A 27,701-nucleotide genomic window follows, 5' to 3' on the forward strand; every position below is an offset into this window, starting at 1 on the left:
GGGCAAGATACGGCATTAAACTCTATAAGTTGTGCGAGAGTACCTCAGGGTACACTCACAACTTTAGAGTTTACGAAGGGAAGGACATGCGGATCCAACCCCCAGAATGCCCACCTACTCTGGGGGTGAGTGGGAAAATTGTGTGGGATTTGATCCACCCACTGCTTGATAAAGGTTATCACCTGTATGTTGATAATTTTTATACAAGCGTCCCACTCTTCCAATCCCTCTCTTCCAGAGGTACCGCAGCTTGCGGTACTGTCCGGAAAAATCAGAGGGGCCTCCCTGTGACGCTAATTGGGCAGCTGCTCCCAAGAGGTGAGAGTAGAGCCCAATGTAGTGACAACATGGTTGTTGTCAAGTTCAAGGACAGAAGGGATGTCCTTTTCTTGACCACAATTCATGGTCCCGGCACCACAGCCATCAGTGTTCGAGGTACCTCGGCACAGGTTCGCAAACCGGACTGTGCCTTGGGGTACAACAAACATATGGGAGGAGTTGATCTTTCCGATCAAGTCCTCCAGCCCTATAATGCCATGCGGAAGGTGAAGGTGTGGTATAAGAAGCTGGCTGTGCACATCGTGCAGATGGCACTGTACAATGCTTTCGTGCTCTCACGAGGTGCAGGCCAGACCAACACCTTCCTTCAGTTCCAGGAAGCCGTCATCAAGACCTTGATGTTTGGAAGAGAAGAAGCAGCTGTCCCTAGCAACTCTGGAACTGCAAGTGCCCGCATGGTACCAGGGCAACATTTTCCTGGTGAGGTACCGCAAACCACCGGAAGAGGAAGATCTCAGAAAAGGTGCCGGGTGTGCTATAGCAGGGGGGTGAGGAAGGACACAGTGTTTCAATGCGACACTTGTCCCGATAAACCTGGACTTTGTGTGATAAACTGCTTCAAAGTTTATCACTCATCCGGGTACTAAATTAACATGTGCCATCCCAACATTCCTCCATAACACACAAAACGACGTACAACACATAGACGGGGGGACCTTCTGTACGCTACATAACGGGGGGGGGGGGACGGGGGGGGGGGGATCTTCCATAAGCCACATAATCGGGGGGGACATTCCGTACGTCACATAGACGGGGGGGAACATGATGTACGCCACATAACGGGGGGGGGGGTCTTCCATAAGCCACATAGAGGGGGGAGGGGGGATCTTCCATAAGCCACATAGACGGGGGGGGGGGGAACCCAATGAACGCCACATAGACGGGGGGGGGGGGAGGACCCAATGAACGCCACATAGACGGGGGGAGGGGGACCTTCCATAAGCCACATAAACGGGGGGGAACCGGATATACGCCGCATAACGGGGGGGGGGGGTCTTCCATAAGCCACATAGAGGGGGGAGGGGGGATCTTCCATAAGCCACATAGAGGGGGGGGGGGAACCCAATGAACGCCACATAGACGGGGGGGGGGGGAGGACCCAATGAGCGCCACATAGACGGGGGGAGGGGGACCTTCCATAAGCCACATAAACGGGGGGGAACCGGATATACGCCGCATAACGGGGGGGGGGGGGGTCTTCCATAAGCCACATAGAGGGGGGAGGGGGGATCTTCCATAAGCCACATAGAGGGGGGAGGGGGGATCTTCCATAAGCCACATAGAGGGGGGAGGGGGGATCTTCCATAAGCCACATAGACGGGGGGGGGGGAACCCAATGAACGCCACATAGACGGGGGGGGGGGAGGACCCAATGAACGCCACATAGACGGGGGGAGGGGGACCTTCCATAAGCCACATAAACGGGGGGGAACCGGATATACGCCGCATAACGGGGGGGGGGGGGGTCTTCCATAAGCCACATAGAGGGGGGAGGGGGGACCTTCCATAAGCCACATAGAGGGGGGAGGGGGGATCTTCCATAAGCCACATAATCGGGGGGGACATTCCGTACGTCACATAGACGGGGGGGAACATGATGTACGCCACATAACGGGGGGAGGATCTTCCATAAGCCACATAGACGGGCGGGGGGGACCTGATGAACGCCACATAGACGGGGGGAGGGGGGATCTTCCATAAGCCACATAGACGGGGGGGGGGGAGGACCCAATGAACGCCACATAGACGGGGGGAGGGGGATCTTCCATAAGCCACATAAACGGGGGGGAACCTGATATACGCCACATAACGGGGGGGGGGATCTTCCATAAGCCACATAGAGGGGGGAGGGGGGATCTTCCATAAGCCACATAGACGGGGGGGGGGGGGACCTGATGTATACACCACACAACACAGACGGGGGGAGGACCTGACGTACACTACTCAGCACACACATGACGGCCTGATGTACCGTACACAAATATACCACACTATGAAATTGACATACCAGGTCCCTGCTAATGTACAGCACTCCTTCCCTTAGGAGCCCTGCCGTGCGCCCAAACAGTGGTCTGCTGCCACATATGAGGTATCAGCATACTCAGGACAAATTGCCCAACAAATTTTGCAGTCTATTTTATCCTGTTACCCCTGTAAAATTTAAAAAATTGAGCCAAAAATAACATTTTTTGTGGAAAAACAGTATTTTTTTGTTTTTACGGCTCAATGTATGAAGCACGTGAGGGTTCAAAGTGCTCATTACCCATCTAGATTTATGCCATGGGGGTATAGTTTCCAAAATGAGGCCACTTGTGGGGGAGCTCCATTGTTTAGGCACCTCAGGGGGTCTCCAAACACAACATGGCATCCACTAACTATTCCAGACAATTTTGCGTTTGAAAAGTCAAATGACGCTCCTTGCCTTCTGAGCCCCGCTGTGCGCCCAAACAATTGATTACCACCACATATGAGATATCTGTGTACTCAGGAGAAATTGCACCATACATTTTATGGTGCAATTTTTCCTGATAGCTTTTTTTTTTACAAGGCTATCTGGTAGAAGTAACAATTTTGTGTTAATTTTTTTTTTTTTTATTTTCACGGCTCAACGTTATTAACTTTTGTGAAGCCCCCAGAGGTTCAAAGTGCTCACTAAACATATAGATAAATTCCCTGAGGGGTCTAGTTTCCAAAATGGGGTCACTTGTGGGGGAGCTCCATTGTTTAGGCACCTCAGGGGGTCTCCAAACACAACATGGCATCCACTAACTATTCCAGACAATTTTGCGTTTGAAAAGTCAAATGACGCTCCTTGCCTTCTGAGCCCCGCTGTGCGCCCAAACAATTGATTACCACCACATATGAGATATCTGTGTACTCAGGAGAAATTGCACCATACATTTTATGGTGCAATTTTTCCTGATAGCCTTGTAAAAAAAAAAGCTATCTGGTAGAAGTAACAATTTTGTGTTAATTTTTTTTTTTTTTATTTTCACGGCTCAACGTTATTAACTTTTGTGAAGCCCCCAGAGGTTCAAAGTGCTCACTAAACATATAGATAAATTCCCTGAGGGGTCTAGTTTCCAAAATGGGGTCACTTGTGGGGGAGCTCCATTGTTTAGGCACCTCAGGGGGTCTCCAAACACAACATGGCATCCACTAACTATTCCAGACAATTTTGCGTTTGAAAAGTCAAATGACGCTCCTTGCCTTCTGAGCCCCGCTGTGCGCCCAAACAATTGATTACCACCACATATGAGATATCTGTGTACTCAGGAGAAATTGCACCATACATTTTATGGTGCAATTTTTCCTGATAGCCTTGTAAAAAAAAAAGCTATCTGGTAGAAGTAACAATTTTGTGTTAATTTTTTTTTTTTTTATTTTCACGGCTCAACGTTATTAACTTTTGTGAAGCCCCCAGAGGTTCAAAGTGCTCACTAAACATCTAGATAAATTCCCTGAGGGGTCTAGTTTCCAAAATGGGGTCACTTGTGGGGGAGCTCCATTGTTTAGGCACCTCAGGGGGTCTCCAAACACAACATGGCATCCACTAACTATTCCAGACAATTTTGCGTTTGAAAAGTCAAATGACGCTCCTTGCCTTCTGAGCCCCGCTGTGCGCCCAAACAATTGATTACCACCACATATGAGATATCTGTGTACTCAGGAGAAATTGCACCATACATTTTATGGTGCAATTTTTCCTGATAGCCTTGTAAAAAAAAAAGCTATCTGGTAGAAGTAACAATTTTGTGTTAATTTTTTTTTTTTTTATTTTCACGGCTCAACGTTATTAACTTTTGTGAAGCCCCCAGAGGTTCAAAGTGCTCACTAAACATATAGATAAATTCCCTGAGGGGTCTAGTTTCCAAAATGGGGTCACTTGTGGGGGAGCTCCATTGTTTAGGCACCTCAGGGGGTCTCCAAACACAACATGGCATCCAGTAACTATTCCAGACAATTTTGCGTTTGAAAAGTCAAATGACGCTCCTTGCCTTCTGAGCCCCGCTGTGCGCCCAAACAATTGATTACCACCACATATGAGATATCTGTGTACTCAGGAGAAATTGCACCATACATTTTATGGTGCAATTTTTCCTGATAGCCTTGTAAAAAAAAAAGCTATCTGGTAGAAGTAACAATTTTGTGTTAATTTTTTTTTTTTTTATTTTCACGGCTCAACGTTATTAACTTTTGTGAAGCCCCCAGAGGTTCAAAGTGCTCACTAAACATCTAGATAAATTCCCTGAGGGGTCTAGTTTCCAAAATGGGGTCACTTGTGGGGGAGCTCCATTGTTTAGGCACCTCAGGGGGTCTCCAAACACAACATGGCATCCACTAACTATTCCAGACAATTTTGCGTTTGAAAAGTCAAATGACGCTCCTTGCCTTCTGAGCCCCGCTGTGCGCCCAAACAATTGATTACCACCACATATGAGATATCTGTGTACTCAGGAGAAATTGCACCATACATTTTATGGTGCAATTTTTCCTGATAGCCTTGTAAAAAAAAAAGCTATCTGGTAGAAGTAACAATTTTGTGGTAATTTTTTTTTTTTTTATTTTCACGGCTCAACGTTATTAACTTTTGTGAAGCTCCCAGAGGTTCAAAGTGCTCACTAAACATCTAGATAAATTCCCTGAGGGGTCTAGTTTCCAAAATGGGGTCCCTTGTGGGGGAGCTCCATTGTTTAGGCACCTCAGGGGGTCTCCAAACACAACATGGCATCCACTAACTATTCCAGACAATTTTGCGTTTGAAAAGTCAAATGACGCTTCTTGCCTTCTGAGCCCTGCCGTGCGCCCAAACAATTGATTTCCACCACATAAAAGATATCGGTGTACTCAGGAGAACACGCACAATTAATTTTATGAAGCATTTTTTCCTGATACCCTTGTGAAAATGCTAAATTTTATGGCTAAAGTAACATTTTTGTGTAAAAAAGTTAAATTTTCATTTTTTCTTTCTACATTGATTTGGTTGCTGTGAAGCTCCTAAAGGGTTAATAAACTTCTTGGATGTGGTTTTGAGCAGAGTGAGGGGTGCAGATTTTAGAATGGGGTCACTTTTGGGTATTTTCTGTCACCTAGGCCTCTCAAAGTCACTCCAAATGTGATGTGGTACCTATAAAATTTTTTTTTGTAAATTTTGTTGGAAAAATGAAAAATTGCTGATGAACTTTGAACCCTTCTAACTTCCTAACGAAATTTTTTTTTTTTCCGAAAATTGCGCTGATGTAAAGCAGACATGTTGGAAATGTTATTTAGTAACTATTTTGTGTGACATATCTCTCACATTTATGGGCATAAAATTTCAAATTTTGAAAATTGCAAAATTTTCAAAATTTTCGCCAAATTTTCGAAATTTTCACAAATAAACGCAAAACATATCGGCCTAAATTTACCACTGACATAAAGTATAATATGTCACGAAAAAACAATGTCAGAATCGCCAGGATCCGTTGAAGTGTTCCAGAGTTATAACCTGTCAAAGTGACACTGGTCAAAATTGCAAAAAATGGCCGGGTCTTTAAGGTGAAAACAGGCTGGGGGCTGAAGGGGTTAAGCATGAGCCCGCATTACAGAGATAATCATTTTATATTTTTTTTTTTTTTTTATTTCCACCACTATAGTTGCAGCAGCTTTTGTTGGAGTCACAGGAAGCGCTGGAATCTACAAAAACAGAAGCCAGAAAACAGAGCAAAGAGCTTTCACTGGTAACATTACAAGGACATTTAGTGATGTTTGCAGTAAGAAGGATCTATACTGTGTTCCTATGGCTGGTATAGGGCCCTCAGCTGCCGTCATTCTACCCTGTGAGGTTTCTGTCCTTACGTGACGTCTCCTCATAGTATACTTGTAGTATGATGTCCTCGTTGTTTTCCATACCTCCTTACACTGGATCTCTTTTCTTACAGCTCAGGCAGCAGTTAAGTGAAATGCAAAATCACGTACAAGACTCTCATGGCTCAGACGGTTACCAGGTTTGTAAATGATGAAGAGCTTACGGCCTCCGTCCACCATCACCTCCTTATTTTGTTATACTTTGTACCCCAATGATGAGGGACGCACATAGCTGCTCGTATTGCAGCATTACATTTTGCATGACTGTGTTCTTCTTCCCTCCAGTATTTCATGGATGGGAGTGAATTACACTGGATGACCTTTTTTCCTAACTAGAAGTTTAGACGTTAATGTAGAAACTACATTAGCTAAAATTAAATCTTATCAATATGACATAGATGACAAAAGATGGTGGTGCCCATGGGCAGGCATGTAGGTGCAGATGTTACCCACATCTACAGTTAGGTCCAGAAATATTTGGACAGTGACACAAGTTTTGTTATTTTAGCTGTTTACAAAAACATGTTCAGAAATACAATTATATATATAATATGGGCTGAAAGTGCACACTCCCAGCTGCAATATGAGCGTTTTCACATCCAAATCGGAGAAAGGGTTTAGGAATCATAGCTCTGTAATGCATAGCCTCCTCTTTTTCAAGGGACCAAAAGTAATTGGACAAGGGACTCTAAGGGCTGCAATTAACTCTGAAGGCGTCTCCCTCGTTAACCTGTAATCAATGAAGTAGTTAAAAGGTCTGGGGTTGATTACAGGTGTGTGGTTTTGCATTTGGAAGCTGTTGCTGTGACCAGACAACATGCGGTCTAAGGAACTCTCAATTGAGGTGAAGCAGAACATCCTGAGGCTGAAAAAAAAGAAAAAATCCATCAGAGAGATAGCAGACATGCTTGGAGTAGCAAAATCAACAGTTGGGTACATTCTGAGAAAAAAGGAATTGACTGGTGAGCTTGGGAACTCAAAAAGGCCTGGGCGTCTACGGATGACAACAGTGGTGGATGATCGCCGCATACTTTCTTTGGTGAAGAAGAACCCGTTCACAACATCAACTGAAGTCCAGAACACTCTCAGTGAAGTAGGTGTAGCTGTCTCTAAGTCAACTGTAAAGAGAAGACTCCATGAAAGTAAATACAAAGGGTTCACATCTAGATGCAAACCATTCATCAATTCCAAAAATAGACAGGCCAGAGTTAAATTTGCTGAAAAACACCTCATGAAGCCAGCTCAGTTCTGGAAAAGTATTCTATGGACAGATGAGACCAAGATCAACCTGTACCAGAATGATGGAAAGAAAAAAGTTTGGAGAAGAAAGGGAACGGCACATGATCCAAGGCACACCACATCCTCTGTAAAACATGGTGGAGGCAACGTGATGGCATGGGCATGCATGGCTTTGAATGGCACTGGGTCACTTGTGTTTATTGATGACATAACAGCACACAAGAGTAGCCGCATGAATTCTGAAGTGTACCGGGATATACTTTCAGCCCAGATTCAGCCAAATGCCGCAAAGTTGATCGGACGGCGCCTCATAGTACAGATGGACAATGACCCCAAGCATACAGCCAAAGCTACCCAGGAGTTCATGAGTGCAAAAAAGTGGAACATTCTGCAATGGCCAAGTCAATCACCAGATCTTAACCCAATTGAGCATGCATTTCACTTGCTCAAATCCAGACTTAAGACGAAAAGACCCACAAACAAGCAAGACCTGAAGGCTGCGGCTGTAAAGGCCTGGCAAAGCATTAAGAAGGAGGAAACCCAGCGTTTGGTGATGTCCATGGGTTCCAGACTTAAGGCAGTGATTGCCTCCAAAGGATTCGCAACAAAATATTGAAAATAAAAATATTTTGTTTGGGTTTGGTTTATTTGTCCAATTACTTTTGACCTCCTAAAATGTGGAGTGTTTGTAAAGAAATGTGTACAATTCCTACAATTTCTATCAGATATTTTTGTTCAAACCTTCAAATTAAACGTTACAATCTGCACTTGAATTCTGTTGTAGAGGTTTCATTTCAAATCCAATGTGGTGGCATGCAGAGCCCAGCTCGCCAAAATTGTGTCACTGTCCAAATATTTCTGGACCTAACTGTATAACATGTCTATGACCTATAATGTGAATGTTTCATAAATGTTTAAACGGAATCTGTCACCAGGTTTTTGCTCCCCCATCTGAGAGCAGCATAACGTCGAGACAGAGCCTGATTCCAGCAATGTGTCACTTACTGAGCTGTTTGCTGTCATTTTGATAGAATCAATGTTTCTTTGTCGCTCCATTGGGAGACCCAGACAATTGGGTGTATAGCTTCTGCCTCTGGAGGCCACACAAAGTATTACACTTTTAAAAAAGTGTAACCCCTCCCCTCTGCCTATACACCCTCCCGTGGATCACGGGCTCCTCAGTTTTATGCTTTGTGTGGAAAGAGGCACACATCCACTCATGCATTCTCATACATAGTTATGTCGGAGGGAAGAAAAGAGGACCCCGATGGGGTCCCCGGCATGTTCCCTTCTCACCCCACTATGTCGGCGGTGTTGTTAAGGTTGAGGTACCCATTGCGGGTACGGAGGCTGGAGCCACATGCCGTCTCCTTCACCATCCCCTATGCGGCTCTGGGAGAAGTGGGATCCTAAGCGGTCATCCATGAGCTGGGACCGTGCTCCATCCGCAGCCCCTGGTGGAACCTGCCGGACCGGAGCTTCTTCACCCCCAGGAACCGGGCCCTGCAACTGGAAGGTACTCTGTGTCCCCATGTGGGGACTGTACAGAGAGGGTCGCACCTTATCCCCGGAAGCCGCGGTAGTTCCGTCCGTTGTCTTTTCGGCGGACTTCCGCGCCGACCGTGCCTGCTTGTCGGGCACGGCCTTAAATTTAGTCCCCGACTTCGCCGCGGCCTAGTCGCGAAAAATCCCGCCCCCGAGCCTGCCTGTCAGGGGTTAGGGCGGGATTGCCGACATGACGTCGGCTTTGAGGGCTGGAGCATCTTGCATGTTTCCCTCCCCCCCTCATTGACCACTGTGGGGACTCCAGATTCCCGCTCTTTGCTAGCGCCGCCCCCCCCTCCCTGAGAGCTCCGGCTGCCATTTTTTAGCATTCTGCCGGTGGATGCTACTCAGCAGCAAAGCTCTGCAGCTCCGGGGGATCCACGACAGGGAATCTGGAGGACACACTCCGCTCGTTAGCGGTTGGTAAGCCACACCGGTCACCCGGTGCTGGTCCCCCTAGGGTGCCGGGATATATATATATATATATATATATATATATATCTGTTCGGAAAGGCTGTATACCCTTTTCCTATATACCCTCAGTGGTCACTCTCCTAAGAGACAACAGCATGTCGTCCACAAGGAGCAAAGCTACTAAGGCACAGATTTTTTTCGTGGCCTGTACCTCTAGTGGGGCTATGTTGCCTGCGGGATCCACCTACCCTCACTGTGATCAATGCTCGACTCCTGCCACGCTTGCTCAGCCGGAGCCTAGGGCACTTGTGGGCCCCTCGGCTCATGTAGATCCCCCTGCTCCCACTGAACAGGCTGCAGGGACAGAGTCACCGTCGTTGGCCTCTTTCGCTGAGAAACTCTGTCACTTTCTCAGTCCATTGCACAGTCTATGGACAAATGGTCATCTAAGCTCCTTGAAGCTTTGCAGTCCAGACCGGGCCCTTCACAGGCCCCGGCCCCTGTTAGTCTGTCTCCTCCAGGCCCTACTCGGTCCGCGCCGCAGCGCGCTCCCAGGATAGCCCCTAGGCCCCAGGCGGAGGACTCCTGCCCGGACCGCAGCCCCAGACCGGTTAAGCGGCCTCGCTGGGACTCTTCCCCGGCCTCCTCACGCTGCTCTGGATCCCAGCTTGAGGACTCTCAGGACGACGAGGCGGACGTGGGAGCTCAGGGCTCTGACCCTGACTTTGCCCTTAACCTTGATACCCCTGAGGGGGACGCCTTAGTAAATGATCTTATCTCGTCCATCAACCAGGTGTTGGATCTCTCACCACCGCCTCCTCCTGCAGAGGAGTCTGCTTCTCAGCAGGAGAAACACCAATTTCGATTCCCCAAACGTACGCGCAATACGTTTTTTGATCACTCTAACTTCAGGGACGCTGTCCAGAAGCCCAGAGCGGTTCCGGACAAGCGCTTTGCTAAACGGCACTCTGACACGCGTTATCCCTTTCCACCTGAAGTCGTTAAGGGCTGGGCACATTGTCCCAAGGTGGATCCTCCAGTCTCTAGATTGGCTGCTAGGTCCGTTGTGTCTGTTGCCGATGGCTCATCCCTGAAGGATGCCACTGACAGACAGATAGAGCTCTTGGTGAAGTCTATTTATGAGGCCACGGGCGCGTCTTTCGCCCCGGCCTTTGCGGCCGTGTGGGCTCTCCAAGCAATCTCGGCATGTCTGACTGAGATTAATGCTGTCACGCGGAATTCTGCTCCACATGTTTCTTCCTTGACCTCTCAGGCATCAGCATTTTCGTCCTACGCCATGAACGCCGTCCTGGACTCCGCTAGCCGTACGGCTGTAGTATCCGCTAACTCCGTGGCAGTCCGCAGGGCCATGTGGCTGCGCGAATGGTAAGCAGACTCTGCTTCCAAAAGGTTCTTAACTGGTTTGCCTTTTTCTGGCGACCGTTTGTTTGGCGAACGGTTGGATGAGATTATTAAGGAATCCTCGGGAAAGGACTCCTCCTTACCCCAGTCCAAACCTGAGAGACCTCAGCAGAGAAAAATCCAATCGAGGTTTCGGTCCTTTCGTCCCTCCGCCAAGTCCCAATCCTCTTCGTCCAACCGGCCGGAGAAAGGCCAGAGGAACTCCTATGCGTGGCGGTCCAAGTCACGCCCCCAAAAGGCCGCAGGAGGCACTGCCTCCAAGACGGCCTCCTCATGACTCTCGGCCTCATCTAGCCACATCCTCGGTCGGTGGCAGGCTCTTCCGCTTTGGCGACGCCTGGTGGCCACACGTTCAAGACCGATGGGTGAGAGACATTCTGTCTCATGGTTACAGGATAGAGTTCAGCTCTCGACCTACGGCTCGTTTCTTCAGAACCTCCCCACCCCCCGCACAGGCCGACGCACTTTTTCAGGCAGTGGACGCTCTAAAGATAGATGGAGTTGTGATTCCCGTTCCCCTTCAGGAACGTGGTCGCGGTTTTTATACTCCAGCTTGTTCGTGGTGCCAAAAAAGGACGGGTCATTCCGTCCCATTCTGGACCTCAAGCTGCTCAACAGACATGTGAGAACCAGACGATTTCGGATGGAATCTCTCCGCTCGGTCATCGCCTCGATGTCACAAGGAGACTTCCTAGCATCGATCGACATCAAGGATGCTTATCTCAATGTGCCGATCGCACCCGAACATCAACGTTTCCTGCGTTTCGCCATCGGGGACGAACACCTCCAGTTCGTCGCATTGCCCTTCGGCCTGGCGACAGCCCCACGGGTTTTCACCAAAGTCATGGCATCCGTCGTGGCGGTCCTGCACTCTCAGGGCCACTCGGTGATCCCCTACTTGGACGATCTCCTAGTCAGGGCTCCTTCTCGAGTGGCGTGTCAACTAAGTCTTTCTGTCACTCTGGAGACTCTCCAGCAGTTCGGGTGGATCATCAATTTCCCGAAATCCAAGTTGACGCCGACCCAATCACTGACTTACCTCGGGATGGAGTTTCATACCCAGCCAGCGTTAGTCAAGCTACCGCGGGACAAACAGCTTTCTCTGCAAGCGGGGGTGCAATCACTTCTTCGGAGTCAGTCACACCCCTTAAGGCGCCTCATGCACTTCCTGGGGAAGATGGTTGCAGCTATGGAAGCAGTGCCGTTCGCGCAATTCCATCTACGGCCACTCCAATGGGACATTCTTCGCAAATGGGACAAGAGTTCGGCTTCCCTCGACAAGAACATCTCTCTTTCCCTTGCAACCAAAACATCACTTCAGTGGTGGCTCCTACCCACATCTCTGTCTCGGGGAAAATCCTTCCTACCTCCAACCTGGGCCGTGGTCACCACGGACGCGAGCCTGTCAGGTTGGGGAGCGGTTTTTCTCCACCACAGGGCTCAAGGAACCTGGAATCCAATCGAATCGTCCCTTCAGATCATTATCCTGGAGATAAGGGCAGTATATCTAGCCCTATTGGCTTTCCATCGGTGGCTGGAGGGCAGGCAGATCCGAATCCAGTCGGACAATGCCACTGCCGTCGCTTACATCAACCACCAAGACGGCACTCGCAGTCGTCAAGCCTTCCAGGAAGTCCGGCGAATTCTGCAGTGGGTGGAAGTCACAGGCTCCACCATCTCAGCAGTTCACATCCCGGGCGTGGAAAACTGGGAAGCAGATTTTCTCAGTCGTCAGGGCATGGACGCGGGGGAATGGTCTCTTCACCCAGACGTGTTTCGAGAGATCTGTCGCCGCTGGGGAACGCCGGACGTCGACCTCATGGCGTCACGACACAACAACAAGGTCCCGGCCTTCATGGCTCGGTCTCGGGATCACAGAGCTCTGGCAGCGGACGCCTTGGTCCAGGATTGGTCGCAGTTTCGACTGCCATACGTGTTTCCACCTCTGGCGATGTTGCCCAGGGTACTACGCAAGATCCGGTCCTAATCCCGTCGCGCCATTCTCGTCGCTCCAGACTGGCCGAGGCGGTCGTGGTATCCGGATCTGTGGCATCTCGCGACCGCCCAGACTTGCTGTCACAAGGCCCGTTTTTCCATCTGAATTCTGTGGCCCTCAACCTGACTGTGTAGCCATTGAGTCCTGGCTCCTAGCGTCTTCAGGGTTATCTCAGGATGTCATTGCCACCATGAGACAAGCCAGGAAGCCTACGTCCGCCAAGATCTATTACAGGTCTTGGCAAATCTTCTTATCCTGGTGCTCTGATAACGGTTTTCCTCCATGGCCGTTTGCCTTATCCACATTCCTTTCATACCTACAATCTGGAATGGACAAGGGTTTGTCCCTCGGCTCTCTCAAGGGCCAAGTTTCGGCGCTCTCCATGTTTTTTCAAAAGCGTCTAGCCAGGCTTCCGCAGGTCCGCACGTTCCTGCAGGGGGTTTGCCACATGGTTCCACCTTACAAACGACCGTTGGAACCTTGGGATCTTAACAGGGTCCTGACGGCTCTTCAAAAGCCGCCTTTTGAGCCGCTGCGGGATGTCTCTCTCTCCCATCTTTCTCAGAAGGTGGCCTTCCTGGTGGCAGTCACATCACTTCGGAGAGTGTCTGAGCTTGCAGCGCTGTCATGCAAAGCTCCCTTCCTGGTTTTTCACCAGGACAAGGTGGTTCTGCGTCCTGTCCCGGAATTTCTCCCTAAGGTGGTATCCCCTTTTCATCTAAATCAGGATATCTCCTTGCCTTCCTTTTGCCCTAATCCAATTCACCAGTGTGAAAAGGATTTGCACTCTTTGGATCTAGTGAGAGCACTCCGGCTCTACGTGTCTCGCACGGCGCCCCTACGCCGTTCAGACGCGCTCTTTGTCCTTGTCGCTGGCCAGCGTAAGGGCTCTCAGGCCTCCAAGTCAACCTTGGCTCGGTGGATTAAGGAACCGATTCTCGAGGCCTACCGTACTTCTGGGCTTCCGCTCCCTTCAGGGTTGAAAGCCCATTCTACCAGAGCCGTAGGTGCGTCCTGGGCATTGCGGCACCGGGCGACGGCTCAGCAGGTGTGTCAGCCAGCTACGTGGTCTAGTCTGCACACTTTCACGAAGCACTATCAAGTGCATACCTATGCTTCGGCAGATGCCAGTCTAGGTAGGAGAGTCCTCCAGGCGGCGGTTGCCCACCTGTAAGAGGGGGCTGTTTTCGGCTCTTTCTATTGAGGTATTGTTTTTACCCACCCAGGGACTGCTCTTGGACGTCCCAATTGTCTGGGTCTCCCAATGGAGCGCCAAAGAAAAAGGGAATTTTGTTTACTTACCGTAAATTCCTTTTCTTCGGCGCTCCATTGGGAGACCCAGACGATTGGGTGTATAGCACTGCCTCCGGAGGCCACACAAAGCAATTACACTAAAAAGTGTAAGGCCCCTCCCCTTCTGGCTATACACCCCCAGTGGGATCACTGGCTCACCAGTTTTCTGCTTTGTGCGAAGGAGGTCAGACATCCACGCATAGCTCCACTGTTTAGTCAGCAGTAGCTGCTGACTATATCGGATGGAAGAAAAGAGGGCCCATACTAGGGCCCCCAGCATGCTCCCTTCTCACCCCACTTGTGGTTTGTAAGGTTGAGGTACCCATTGCGGGTACAGAGGCTGGAGCCCACATGCTGCTTTCCTTCCCCATCCCCCTGAGGGGCTCTGAGGAAGTGGGATCTTACCGGCCTCCAAGCCCTGAGGCCGGGCTCCGTCCACAGACCCATTGAACCTGCTGGATAAGGAGCCGGGGTACCGTTCAGGGACAAGGCCCTGCAACTTTCAGGTACTCTGTGTCCCCGTACAGACAGGCACGCACACGCCAGACTTGCTGGGTGTGTTAGTGCGCCGGGGACAGTAGCGCTCCACGCTGGGCTTGGATCACAGCAGCTTAGCTGTGTGGATTCATGTGCTGGGAACTACCGCGCCGGCCACTCTCGGAGCGGCGGCGCGGCTGGGACTTGTAGTGCGCCGGGGACTTAGCGCCGACCGCGCTTTTACGGCGGCGGCGCTTATAAATTTAGTCCCCGGCTTTTGCGGCCTAGCTCCGCTTCGTTCCCGCCCCCTCCCTGTCAATCAGGGAATGGGACAGACGCTGTGCAATCGTCAGCGCCGAGGGCTGGAGCCTTATTTACATGCTCCAGCCCTCTCACTAGGCACAGTGGGACGCAGGTTTCCCGCTTTTGGTCTGAGCACGCCCAGGGCCCGCCCCCCCTCCACAGGACGCCGGCAGCCATTCCTGCATGCAGTCTGGCTGGAGGACGGACACAGGCTCTGGGAGACCCAGACTAGGGATTTCTGGCGACCACACACCCGCGTTTAGCGGGCGGTAAGCAGCACATTAGTGCTGGCCCCACTAGTGCCACAGTGTGTATTGGTGTACTTTTTCCTGTACCAGATATATATATATATATATACTGCACTGTACGGTCGCTTCTTGGCTGTATACCCCTATATTGCTCTGAGGAGACAGCAACATGTCATCCACAAAACGCAAGGGTGCCAAGGCACGGGCTGTATACTCTGCTTGTACAGCATGTGGGGCTAATCTACCAGCAGGCTCCAACGACCCTCATTGTGTGCAATGTTCAGTCCCAGTGGCACTTCGTCAGCCAGAGCATATGGTGGTGGTAGCCCAGGCAGAGACGCCTGTGAACCCTGCCCCGGTGACGGGGACAGAATTTGCAGTCTTTGCTGATAAAATGTCTGTGACTATGACAAAAATCCTGGAGACCTTGCAGTCCAGGCCAGTGGCTCAGACCATGGACTCTGCTGTGGCTATGTTCCCAGGTCCCCCTCAGTTGGAACTAATCCGTACTTCGAGGGGGTCCCAGGCATCACAGGCTGAGGGCTCTGATTCTGATGACAGTCCCAGGCCACCTAAGAGAGCTCGCTGGGAGAGACCCTCCACGTCGTCACGCGGGTCAGGGTCTCAGCGAGAAGGGTCTCTATATGATGAGACAGAGGTGGGTGATCAGGAGTCTGGTCCGGACACCGCACTCAATTTGGATACGCCAGATGGTGACGCCATGGTAAACGACCTTATAGCGGCCATCAATAGGCTGCTGGATATTTCTCCACCAGCCCCTTCAGCTGAGGAGGCAGCTGCCCAGCAGGAGAAATTCCATTTCCTGTATCCCAAGCGTAAATTGAGTACTTTTCTGGACCACTCTGACTTCAGAGAATCAATCCAGAAACACCATGCTTATCCGGACAAGCGTTTTTCCAAACGTCTTAAGGATACACGTTATCCATTTCCCCCTGACGTGGTCAAGCGCTGGACCCAGTGTCCAAAAGTGGACCCTCCAATATCCAGGCTTGCAGCTAGATCCATAGTTGCAGTGGAGGATGGGGCTTCACTTAAAGATGCCAATGACAGACAGATGGACCTTTGGTTGAAATCTGTCTATGAAGCTATTGGCGCGTCGTTTGCTCCAGCATTCGCGGCCGTGTGGGCGCTCCAAGCTATTTCAGCTGGTCTGGCACAGGTGGACTCTTTCTTAAGCCCAGCAGTGCCGCAAGTGGCGTCCTTAACTACGCAAATGACTGCGTTTGCGACCTACGCTATCAATGCGGTACTAGAATCTACGAGCCGTACCTCAATGGCATCCGCCAACTCTGTAGTTTTGCGCAGAGCCTTGTGGTTAAAAGAATGGAAAGCAGATTCTGCTTCTAAAAAATGTTTAACCAGCTTGCCACTATCTGGAGACAGACTGTTTGGTGAGCAATTGGCGGAAATCATTAAACAGTCCAAAGGTAAGGACTCTTCCTTACCCCAGCCCAGATCAACCAAACCTCAACAGAGGAAGTGGCAGTCAAAGTTTCGGTCCTTTCGAGGCTCGGGCAAGTCCCAATTCTCCTCGTCCAAAGGGACTCAGAAAGAGCAAAGGAGCTCTGATTCCTGGCGGTCTCACTCACGCCCCAAGAAAGCAGCCGGAGGTACTGCTTCCAAGGCGGCTGCCTCATGACTTTCGGCCGCCTCCCTCCGCATCCTCGGTCGGTGGCAGGCTCTCCCGCTTTTGCGACATTTGGCTGCCACAGGTCAAAGACCAGTGGGTAACAGACATTTTGTCTCACGGGTACAGGATAGAGTTCAGTTCTCGTCCTCCGCCTCGGTTCTTCAGAACTTCCCCACATCCCGACCGAGCAGATGCCCTTCTGCAGGCGGTGCATTCTCTAAGAGCAGAAGGAGTGGTGGTCCCTGTTCCTCTTTGGGAACAAGGACAAGGTTTTTACTCCAATCTCTTTGTGGTGCCAAAAAAGGACGGCTCATTCCGTCCTGTTCTGGACCTAAAACTGCTCAACAAGCATGTGAACGCCAGGCGGTTCCGGATGGAATCCCTCCGCTCAGTCATTGCCTCAATGTCTCAAGGAGATTTCCTAGCATCAATAGACATCAAAGATGCTTATCTCCACGTGCCGATTGCTACAGAGCACCAACGCTTTCTACGTTTCGTGATAGGAGACGACCATCTTCAGTTCGTAGCTCTGCCATTTGGTCTGGCGACAGCCCCACGGGTGTTCACCAAGGTCATGGCGGCAGTGGTAGCAGTCTTGCACTCTCAGGGACATTCTGTGATCCCTTACTTGGACGATCTACTTGTCAAGGCACCCTCTCAGGAGGCATGCCAACTCAGCCTGAACGTTGCACTGGAGACTCTCCAGACGTTCGGGTGGATCATCAACTTCTCAAAGTCAAATCTGTTACCGACCCAATCACTGACGTATCTTGGCATGGAGTTTCATACTCTCTCAGCGATAGTGAAGCTTCCGCTGGACAAGCAGCGGTCACTACAGACGGGGGTGCAGGCTCTCCTTCAAAGTCAGTCGCACTCCTTAAGACGCCTCATGCACTTCCTCGGGAAGATGGTAGCGGCAATGGAGGCGGTTCCGTTTGCGCAGTTTCATCTGCGCCCACTTCAATGGGACATTCTCCGCCAATGGGACGGGAAGTCAACATCCCTGGACAGGAAAGTCTCCCTTTCCCAGACGGCCAAGGACTCTCTGCAGTGGTGGCTTCTTCCCACCTCATTATCACAGGGAAGATCCTTCCTACCACCGTCCTGGGCGGTGGTCACGACAGACGCGAGTCTGTCAGGGTGGGGAGCAGTTTTTCTCCATCACAGGGCTCAGGGTACGTGGACCCAGCAGGAGTCCACCCTTCAGATCAATGTTCTGGAAATCAGAGCAGTGTATCTTGCCCTACTAGCCTTCCAGCAGTGGCTGGAAGGAAGGCAGATCCGAATTCAGTCGGACAACTCCACAGCGGTGGCATACATCAACCACCAAGGGGGGACACGCAGTCGGCAAGCCTTCCAGGAAGTCCGGCGGATTCTGATGTGGGTGGAAGCCACGGCCTCCACCATATCCGCAGTTCACATCCCCGGCGTAGAAAACTGGGAAGCAGACTTCCTCAGCCGCCAGGGCATGGACGCAGGGGAACGGTCCCTTCACCCGGACGTGTTTCAGGAAATCTGTCGCCGCTAGGGAAGGCCGGACGTCGACTTAATGGCGTCCCGGCACAACAACAAGGTCCCAACCTTCATGGCACGGTCTCGCGATCACAGAGCTCTGGCGGCAGACGCCTTAGTGCAAGATTGGTCGCAGTTCCGGCTCCCTTATGTGTTTCCACCTCTGGCACTCTTGCCCAGGGTGCTACGCAAGATCAGATCCGACTGCAGCCGCGTCATACTCGTCGCCCCAGACTGGCCACGGAGGGCGTGGTATCCGGATCTGTGGCATCTCACGGTCGGCCAACCGTGGGCACTACCAGACCGACCAGACTTGCTGTCCCAAGGGCCGTTTTTCCATCGGAATTCTGCGGCCCTGAACCTGACTGTGTGGCCATTGAGTCCTGGATCCTAGCGTCTTCAGGATTATCCCAAGGGGTCGTTGCCACCATGAGACAGGCTAGGAAGCCCACGTCCGCTAAGATCTACCACAGAACGTGGAGGATATTCTTATCCTGGTGCTCTGCTCAGGGAGTGTCTCCCTGGCCATTTGCATTGCCTACTTTTCTTTCTTTCCTGCAATCTGGGTTAGAAAAAGGTTTGTCGCTCGGCTCCCTTAAAGGGCAAGTCTCGGCGCTATCCGTCTTTTTTCAGAAGCGTCTAGCACGACTTTCTAAGGTACGCACGTTCCTGCAGGGGGTTTGTCATATCGTACCCCCGTACAAGCGGCCGTTAGATCCATGGGATCTGAACAGGGTACTGGTTGCCCTCCAGAAGCCGCCCTTCGAGCCTCTGAGGGAGGTTTCACTTTCTAGACTATCACAGAAAGTGGCTTTTTTGGTAGCGATCACATCTCTTCGGAGAGTGTCTGAGCTAGCAGCGCTGTCATCCAAGGCTCCCTTCCTGGTCTTCCACCAGGACAAGGTAGTGCTGCGACCCATTCAGGAGTTTCTCCCGAAGGTGGTATCCTCGTTTCATCTTAATCAGGATATCTCTTTGCCTTCTTTTTGTCCTCATGCAGTTCATCGCTATGAGAAGGATTTACATTTGTTAGATCTGGTGAGAGCACTCAGAATCTACATTTCCCGCACGGCGCCCCTGCGCCGTTCGGATGCACTCTTTGTCCTTGTCGCTGGTAAGCGCAAAGGGTCGCAGGCTTCCAAGGCCACCCTGGCTCGATGGATCAAAGAACCAATTCTTGAAGCCTACCGTTCTGCTGGGCTTCCGGTTCCATCAGGGCTGAAGGCCCATTCTACCAGAGCCGTGGGTGCGTCCTGGGCACTACGACACCAGGCTACGGCTCAACAGGTGTGCCAGGCAGCTACCTGGTCGAGTCTGCACACTTTCACCAAACATTATCAGGTGCATACCTATGCTTCGGCGGACGCCAGCCTAGGTAGAAGACTCCTGCAGGCGGCAGTTGCCTCCCCGTAGGGGAGGGCTGTCTTGCAACTCTAACATGAGGTATTTCTTTACCCACCCAGGGACAGCTTTTGGACGTCCCAATCGTCTGGGTCTCCCAATGGAGCGCCGAAGAAGAAGGGAATTTTGTTACTTACCGTAAATTCCTTTTCTTCTAGCTCCTATTGGGAGACCCAGCACCCGCCCTGTTGTCCTTCGGGATTTTTGGTTGTTTTTCGGGTACACATGTTGTTCATGTTGAATGGTTTTCAGTTCTCCGACGTTACGTCGGAGTGAATTTGTTTAAACCAGTTATTGGCTTTCCTCCTTCTTGCTTTTGCACTAAAACTGGTGAGCCAGTGATCCCACTGGGGGTGTATAGCCAGAAGGGGAGGGGCCTTACACTTTTTAGTGTAATTGCTTTGTGTGGCCTCCGGAGGCAGTGCTATACACCCAATCGTCTGGGTCTCCCAATAGGAGCTAGAAGAAAAGGAATTTACGGTAAGTAACAAAATTCCCTTCTTCTTCTAGCTCCTATTGGGAGGCCCAGCACCCGCCCCTGTGCCCTTCGGGCTGGTTGTTCTTTTGTGTACACATGTTGTTGATGTTGATTTGTTCCTTTGGTTCATGGTCTTCAGTTCTCCGAACATCCTTCGGATTGAATTTACCCTAGACCAATTTATAAGTTTTCTCCTTCCTGCTTTTGCACCAAAACTGAGGAGCCCCGTGATCCACGGTAGGGTGTATATGCAGAGGGGAGGGGTTACACTTTTTTAAAAGTGTAATACTTTGTGTGCCCTCCAGAGGCAGAAGCTATACACCCAATTGTCTGGGTCTCCCAATAGGAGCTAGCAGAAAAGGAATTTACGGTAAGTAAATAAAATTCCCTTTTTTTTCTGCTGCAGATCTAGCAGTTATACAGAGCTCAATATTCTGGTCTACCTGGCAGCACGACAGGTAGTCCTCTAATGATATTGCTGATTAATCAGTGATTTTATCAAAACTATACTAAGCAGGCCAGTAAGTGACATATCGCTGGAATCAGGATCTCTGCACATAGGTTATGCTGCTCTCAGATTAGGTGACAAAAATCAAATGACAGATTCCCTTTTAAGGTGGGGTAAATTGACATCCTAGAGGGTGGTTCTCTGTTTGATCCCCTATGAGCCAGAGGACTAAGTTAGAGCATCTCTTATTCTGGTGGACCGAGTCGTGACATTGTGTAGCATTGTATGCCCTTGCAATAGCAAGCGATCATTAGGGGATCTTGGAGCCCAATTGAGGTGATCAACTGATCACTGGAAAGGCTGTTTCTTAAAAAGTGACAGCCCCTTGTTATACTGCTGTCATTTAATGCATATTTTCTCCGCTGCTAGAAGTTGTCAGTGTTATGTCAGAAATACGCCTTACAACAATAATATTCTGTAATACGTGTCTCCTAGCTGAAGGCTCCACAGTCGAGTCGGGATGAACAGAATGAAGAGCAGAATATATCCGAAGGACTGGAAGAGGTGAATTTATCTCCATGTGTAGGATCTGTTTTGTGTGTGCTGTTGTATGGCGAGTATATGAATGGTCAGGTAGTTACAGTACCGCACTAATAAGAGGGATGTACCATAAAACAAATTCCTCAGTGAAATTCAGATTAAAGCTATACCTTATTCTGTTATAGTAATCCTTTATGCAGATGAGGCACAAGTGCAGGGGTCTTGGCCTTGCACTTACCACTCACTATCCTCTTTTCTTGGTTACCTGTCCACTGGCATTTAAAGGAAACCTGTCACCGGATGTTCATAATACTTACCTAATGGTTGGTACGGAGCAGACAAGTCGGATGGGCGTCTCCGTTCTCCGGGTCCCGCGCCTTGTCTTTCAGCCATCTTTGTCCTCCTTCTGAAGCTAGTGTGGATGACGCGTTCTACGTCATCAAGCCAACAGTGAGGTCCTGCGCAGGCGCACTTTGATCTCATTGAGGTCCTGAGCAGGGCAGATCAAAGTATTGTAGTGCGCCTGCGCAGGACCTCACTGTCGTCTAGTGTAGACGGTGACAGGTTCCCTTTTGAAGCCCCCCCGACAGACAGGTTACTCTTCTGAGTGACCGGCCTCCTCCGTCTGGAAGATTGCACAGGCATCGTCACTCCCCTCTCCAGACATTTTCTCAGAGGGGGCGGCGCATGTGCAGATGCTTAGTCCTGATCTTGCTGTCTCATCACCCACCAAGAATGCCTGTGCGAGATTTCGGATTGGGGAAGGCAGGTCACTCATAGAAGACTGACTTGTCTGTTAGGGAGCTTTAGATGACAGGTGAGGGAATATGCAAGGAGTATAGAGAGATGTAAGTGCAAGGACAACCATGGCTTTGGAATAGAAGGGAGGATTACAAAAAAGAAGACATGGTTTATGCTACAAAAAGACTGACTGCACTCCGAGAACTGCAATGTGAACAGATAACTGAATATGACATAATTACTAAAAAATGAGGCAGCTGTACTCTGAAATGCTAAACCATAAAAACCATGAATGTAAGACTATAGATATACTGAGAGCGAGACTTCAGTATAGCGTAGGTACCCAGTTACGAGAATTGCTGTGACGTGGCAACTGGGCAAATATAAAAATGGGTGTTTTTGTATGCTAAATATCTCATTTTTTCTTAATTTCCTTTAGCAGTAATGCATATCTGTATTCATACATTCATGGTTTTCAGGTTCCCTTTAACTGTTATCTAATAGTAATTTCTCATTGAGCAGAGATCGGTGTACAGTTTGCAACAAGAGTTGGAGAAACTGAAAACTGCGGAAGAAGCTTCAACTGGCACAGAGGAGGCCCAGCAGCTACAGGTCAGGATGGGGCCATGTTATTCCATGGTTTTATTGATATGTACTCATATAAATTCTTACATACTATTAGTGTACAGAGAATCTGTCATCCAGCCATAGCATAGGAAGTGTTTTTGTGTGTTAAGCCAGTCATACAGCATGCTGTGAATCCGCAGCATTCCCAAAATCTTGCCCTATCAATACTCAAGTGACTAACGTCAAGTGGCCATTGCGGCCGCTGATTAGCTGCAGCCTTCACAAATCCATTAGCGCAGGAGACCAACAGAACAGCTTTGCCTTTAAACTTAACCAGGAATATTAGCCAAGCCTGGCAAGGTTCTATATAGATTCAGACAGTGGCTTGCAGAGTTGTTACCTGCTATGAGTCGCCCCTTCAAGATATATATATATATATATATCTATATATATATCTATATCTATATCTATATCTATATCTATATCTATATCTATATCTATATATATATATATATATATATATATATATATATATATAATGTAATTTTTTTCTTAATTTTCTTTTCGAGGAGAACTAATTTATGTCCACCCCCCCATGAAGTATACTAAGATTTTTTTTCATAAGTAGCCATGTTAAAGGGGACCTGTCACCAGTTTTGGGGCCTATAAGCTGCGGCCACCATCACTGGGCTCTGATATACAGCATTCTAACATGCTGTATATAAGAGCGCAGGCCACGCTGTAGAACATAAAAAGACACTTTATAATACTCACCTAGGAGGTTGCTCCGGTGCACAACAGTCAGATGGCTCCGGGACCGGTGCCTCCTCTTTCGGCCATCTTGGTCGTCTTTCTTCTGAAGCCTGGGTGCATGACGCGTCCTATGTCATACACACAGGCTGGTATTGAGGTCCTGCGCAGACGCACTACAATACTTTGATAGTATTGTAGTATCTGAGCAGGGCAGATTAAAGTGCGCCTGCACAGGACCTCCGTGCCGGCGAGTGTGTATGACGTAGGACGCGTCGTGCACACCGGCTTCAGAAGGAGGAGCAAGATGGCCGAAAGAGGAGGCGCTGGTCCCAGAGAACGGCGCCACCCATCTGACTATTGTGTATCGGAGCTACCTTCTAGGTGAGTATTATAAAGTGTTTCTTTATCGTTCCTATGGGAGACCCAGGCATTGGGTGTATAGCTTCTGCCTCCGGAGGACACACAAAGTACTACACTCAAAAGTGTAGCTCCTCTTTCTGAGCTTATACACCCCCTGGAGAACCAGATCTAGCCAGTTTATCGCTTTGTGTCAGGAGGCATACATCCACACATGCATTCTCATCTGATTTTTGATTTTTGGAAAGAGTTTGAAGAAAAGCGGGTCCTCTGGACCCCCGGCATGTCCCTTCTCACCCCACTGTGTCGGCGGTGCTGTTAAGGTTGATTCCAAGGCTGGAGCCTTACATGCCGTGCTCCTTCACCATCCCTCCTGGGCTCTGGCTTGAAGTGGGAGCCAGCACGGTTCTCCATGCTTGGCAGGAGACCGGCCTCCATCCGCAGCCCTTCAGGATCCTGCTGGACCGGAGCGCTCATCCCCAGGGACTTGGAACCCTGCGTCTCAGCAAGCTAAGTACCTGAGACGTTTATATATTGGGGGTCCCTGTACTTTATTGTTGTGGGAGAGTGTGCTGAGTGATTTTTCTGACATTTCCGGCGGGTTCTCTGGCTGTCGCCTGAGAACCGCGCCGATGGTGCCTGCGCGCCGGCCGCACCGCTCAAATTTAGGCCCCGGCTTCGCCGGAGGCCTACTTTCGGTTTCACTGCCCTCGCATGTCATTCATGCAGAGGGACAGCGCGGCTCCGTCCAGCGGCCGTTCTGCACAGGGGAGGGACACTCCTCACTGGGTACATGTCTCTTTGGCCCTCGAGATCCCGCTCTCAGAGTAGGTCCCGCCCCCTCTCTTCGCTCCGGCGCCATTTTCTCAGCGTTTTCTCTGCGATCAGCACTGGCTGCAGCATCCCTGCTGAGGTGCTTGGGGGTCCGGGCTTCGGGATCTGGAGGGCACACAACACCGCTCCAGCGGTCTGGTAAGCCACAACCTCTGGTTGTGGACCTCTGTATATACTCTCTGGGGGTCATTCTGGCAGAGCCCCCACTCCAGCAGCATGTCTCACACGAGGAGCAAGGCTCCAAAGCTGTATTCAGTATGCACTGCATGTAAGCTCCTACTGCCTGAACCGAGCACCTATCCACATTGTGTTACCTGCTCTAACCTGACGATGCCTCAGCCTGGAATCGCACCCCCAGGGGTCTCTCCGGCTGCTCCGGCTCCTGTGGCTGAACCCCCGGCTTGGGTAGAATCCTTATCTAGGTCTATCTCCCAGTCTTTTGCCGACTCCATGGGACAGCTGTCCAGGACTTTGCTGATCATGCATCAGCCCCCTTCACAGGGTGCCTCTGCTGCTAGTGCTCTCTCAGCGGAGCTCACAGAGGATTCATCAACTGGTCCCAGACCCCGTCCTCCTAAGAGGAGACGCAAGGCTCCCTCTCCTTCCTCGTCCCGCGGCTCTGTTTCAGAAGCTGACTTGCGGGACGAGGAGGATGCCTTTACAGGGGGCTCGGAGGCTAACTTCATGTGCCCCATTGATCTGTCCGAAAGTGACTCAGATGTTAGTGATTTGATTGCGTCCATTAATTCTGTACTGGATCTCAATCCGCCAGTATCAGAGGAGCAACCCTCTCTGGCAGAAAAGCACCAGTTTACCTCGCCTAAGAGGACAAAGAGTGTGTTCTTTAACCACTCCAGTTTTAAGGCCGCTGTGACCAAGCCTAGGGCCTGTCCTGACAAACGCTTCCCAAGTGTGGTTCTGATGGCCGTTTTCCCTTTCCACCTGAGGTGGTCAAGGAGTGGGCTCATTCACCCAAGGTAGACCCCCGGTGTCTAGACTCTCAGCCCGGACCGTTGTATCAGTGGCTGATGGCACCTCTCTTAAGGATTCCACTGACCGCCAGGTTGACCTTCTGGCCAAATCTGTATATGAGGCGGCAGGGGCCTCGTTCTCCCCAACTTTTGCAGCAGTGTGGGCTCTCAAAGCCATCTCTGCTTCTCTAGAGGAGATGCATTCCCTCGCCAGGGAATCTATGCCCGAAATGGTTACCTTAACTTCCCAAGCTTCAGCTTTTTCATCCTATGCCATGTCTGCCATGCTGGAGGCTTCTCACCGCACTGCGGTGGCTTCGGCTAATTCCCTCGCTATCCGCAGGATTTTGTGGCTTCGAGAGTGGAAGGCAGATGCTTCTTCAAAGAAGTACCTTGCTGGACTCCCTTTTGCTGGCTCCAGGCTGTTCGGTGAACAGCTGGATGAAATTATTAAGGAAGCTACTGGCGGGAAGAGTACTTCCATGCCACAAACCAAAACCAGGAAACCTGTCCAGGGTAGGAATCAGTCGAGGTTTCGTTCCTTTCGTTCCTCCAACTGGTCGTCCTCTAAGCCCTCGGCCTCGTCCACGAACTCAGCCAAAGACCAAAAATCCAACTGGCGCACAAAACCGCGTCCACAGAAGACCGCAGGAGCTGCTGCCACTAAGGCAGCCTCCTCTTGACTATCTGTCCGCGCCAGCAACGTCCTTAGTCGGTGGCAGTCTCTCCCACTTTGGCGACGCGTGGTTTCAACACGTCTCCGATCAGTGGGTGCGGGATATCATCTCCCACGGCTACAGGATAGAATTCTCTTCCAGCCCGCCAAACAGATTTTTTCTGTCAACTCCCCCCTGCTCCAAGGCCGCCGCCTTCTCTCAGGCCGTGGCATCCTTGCAGGCCAACGGAGTAATTGTACCGGTTCCCGCCAGGGAACGGTTCAGAGGTTTCTACTCAAATCTCTTCCTAGTCCCCAAAAAGGACGGTTCCTTCCGGCCCATCCTGGATCTCAAGCTTCTCAACAAGCACGTTCAGGTGCGGCATTTTCGCATGGAGTCTCTGCGGTCAGTCATTGCCTCAATGACCCAATGGGATTTCCTGGCATCCATCGACATCAGAGATGCCTATCTGCATGTGCCAATTGCAGTTTCACACCAGCGTTGCGTTTTGCAATCTGAGAGGAACATTTCCAATTCGTGGCTCTCCCCTTCGGGTTAGCCACGGCCCCTCGGGTATTCACCAAGGTCATGGCAGCAGTGGTTGCGGTTCTGCACCTCCAGGGGTTGGCAGTGATTCCTTACCTGGACGACCTTCTAGTCAAGGCTTCATCCAGCGCAGACTGTCAGCGGAGTGTCTCGCTCACTCTCGCCACTCTAGCCCAATTCGGGTGGCTTGTCAATCTGCCCAAATCCACTCTGACTCCGACCCAGAGGCTCACGTACCTAGGGATGCAGTTCGAGACTCTGCCGGCACTTGTGAAGTTGCCCTTAATCAAACAGCAGTCCCTCCAACTGGCGGTGCGCTCTCTGCTGAGACCCCACCGTTATTCCATCAGGCACCTGATACAGGTGCTGGGTCAGATGGTGGCGTCAATGGAGGCTGTTCCCTTTGCCCAGTTCCATCTGCGTCCACTGCAGCTGGACATTCCCTGCTGTTGGGACAAGCGGCCTTCCTCCTTGCACAGGTTAGTGGCTCTGTCGCCACAGACAAGGAGCTCTCTTCAGTGGTGGCTTCGGCCCCTCTCTCTGTCTCAGGGACGCTCCTTCCTGGCCCCGTCCGTGATTCTCACCACGGATGCCAGTCTATCCGGCTGGGGAGTGGTATGTCTCCACCGCCGAGCACAGGGCACTTGGACTCTGATCGAGAGGGCTGACTCGGACGATGTGCTGGAAACCAGAGCCGTGCTTCTGGCTCTCCTAGCTTTTCACCACCTATTGGCGGGCAAGCACATCCGAGTCCAGTCAGACAACGCGACAGCGGTTGCCTACATCAATCACCAAGGCGGGACACGCAGCCGCCTGGCAATGTTGGAGGTACAACGCATCCTTCAATGGACGGAGGACTCCAAGTCCACCATATCCGCAGTCCACATCCCAGGCGTGGAAAACTGGGAGGCAGATTATCTCAGCCGTCAAACCGTGGACAGTGGCGAGTGGTCCCTGCATCCGGCAGTGTTTCAGTCAATCTGCCGCAAGTGGGGCACTCCGGACGTGGACCTAATGGCATTCCGTCACAACAACAAGGTTCCGGTTTACGTGGCTCGTTCCCACGATCCTCAGGCATTCGCCGCGGACGCTTTGGTTCAAGACTGGTCCCAGTTTCGTCTGT

General features: G+C 50.7%; 1 protein-coding gene across 4 annotated transcripts in view; it reads left to right on the forward strand.

Moving 5' to 3' along the window:
- The window catches only part of RRBP1 (ribosome binding protein 1), a 181,532-nt gene that overhangs the window by 138,707 nt on the left and 15,124 nt on the right, over positions 1-27,701 (forward strand). For all 4 annotated transcript variants that reach the window (XM_075339404.1, XM_075339405.1, XM_075339406.1 and 1 more), the window contains exons 19-22: positions 5,976-6,059; positions 6,261-6,326; positions 21,109-21,177; positions 22,417-22,506. In XM_075339404.1, coding sequence (XP_075195519.1) covers positions 5,976-6,059; positions 6,261-6,326; positions 21,109-21,177; positions 22,417-22,506 — 309 coding nt within the window. The remainder of the gene's footprint in view (positions 1-5,975; positions 6,060-6,260; positions 6,327-21,108; positions 21,178-22,416; positions 22,507-27,701) is intronic.

Source organism: Anomaloglossus baeobatrachus, chromosome 3 (genome assembly GCF_048569485.1).
Source record: "Anomaloglossus baeobatrachus isolate aAnoBae1 chromosome 3, aAnoBae1.hap1, whole genome shotgun sequence".
NCBI classification, from domain to species: Eukaryota; Metazoa; Chordata; class Amphibia; order Anura; family Aromobatidae; genus Anomaloglossus; species Anomaloglossus baeobatrachus.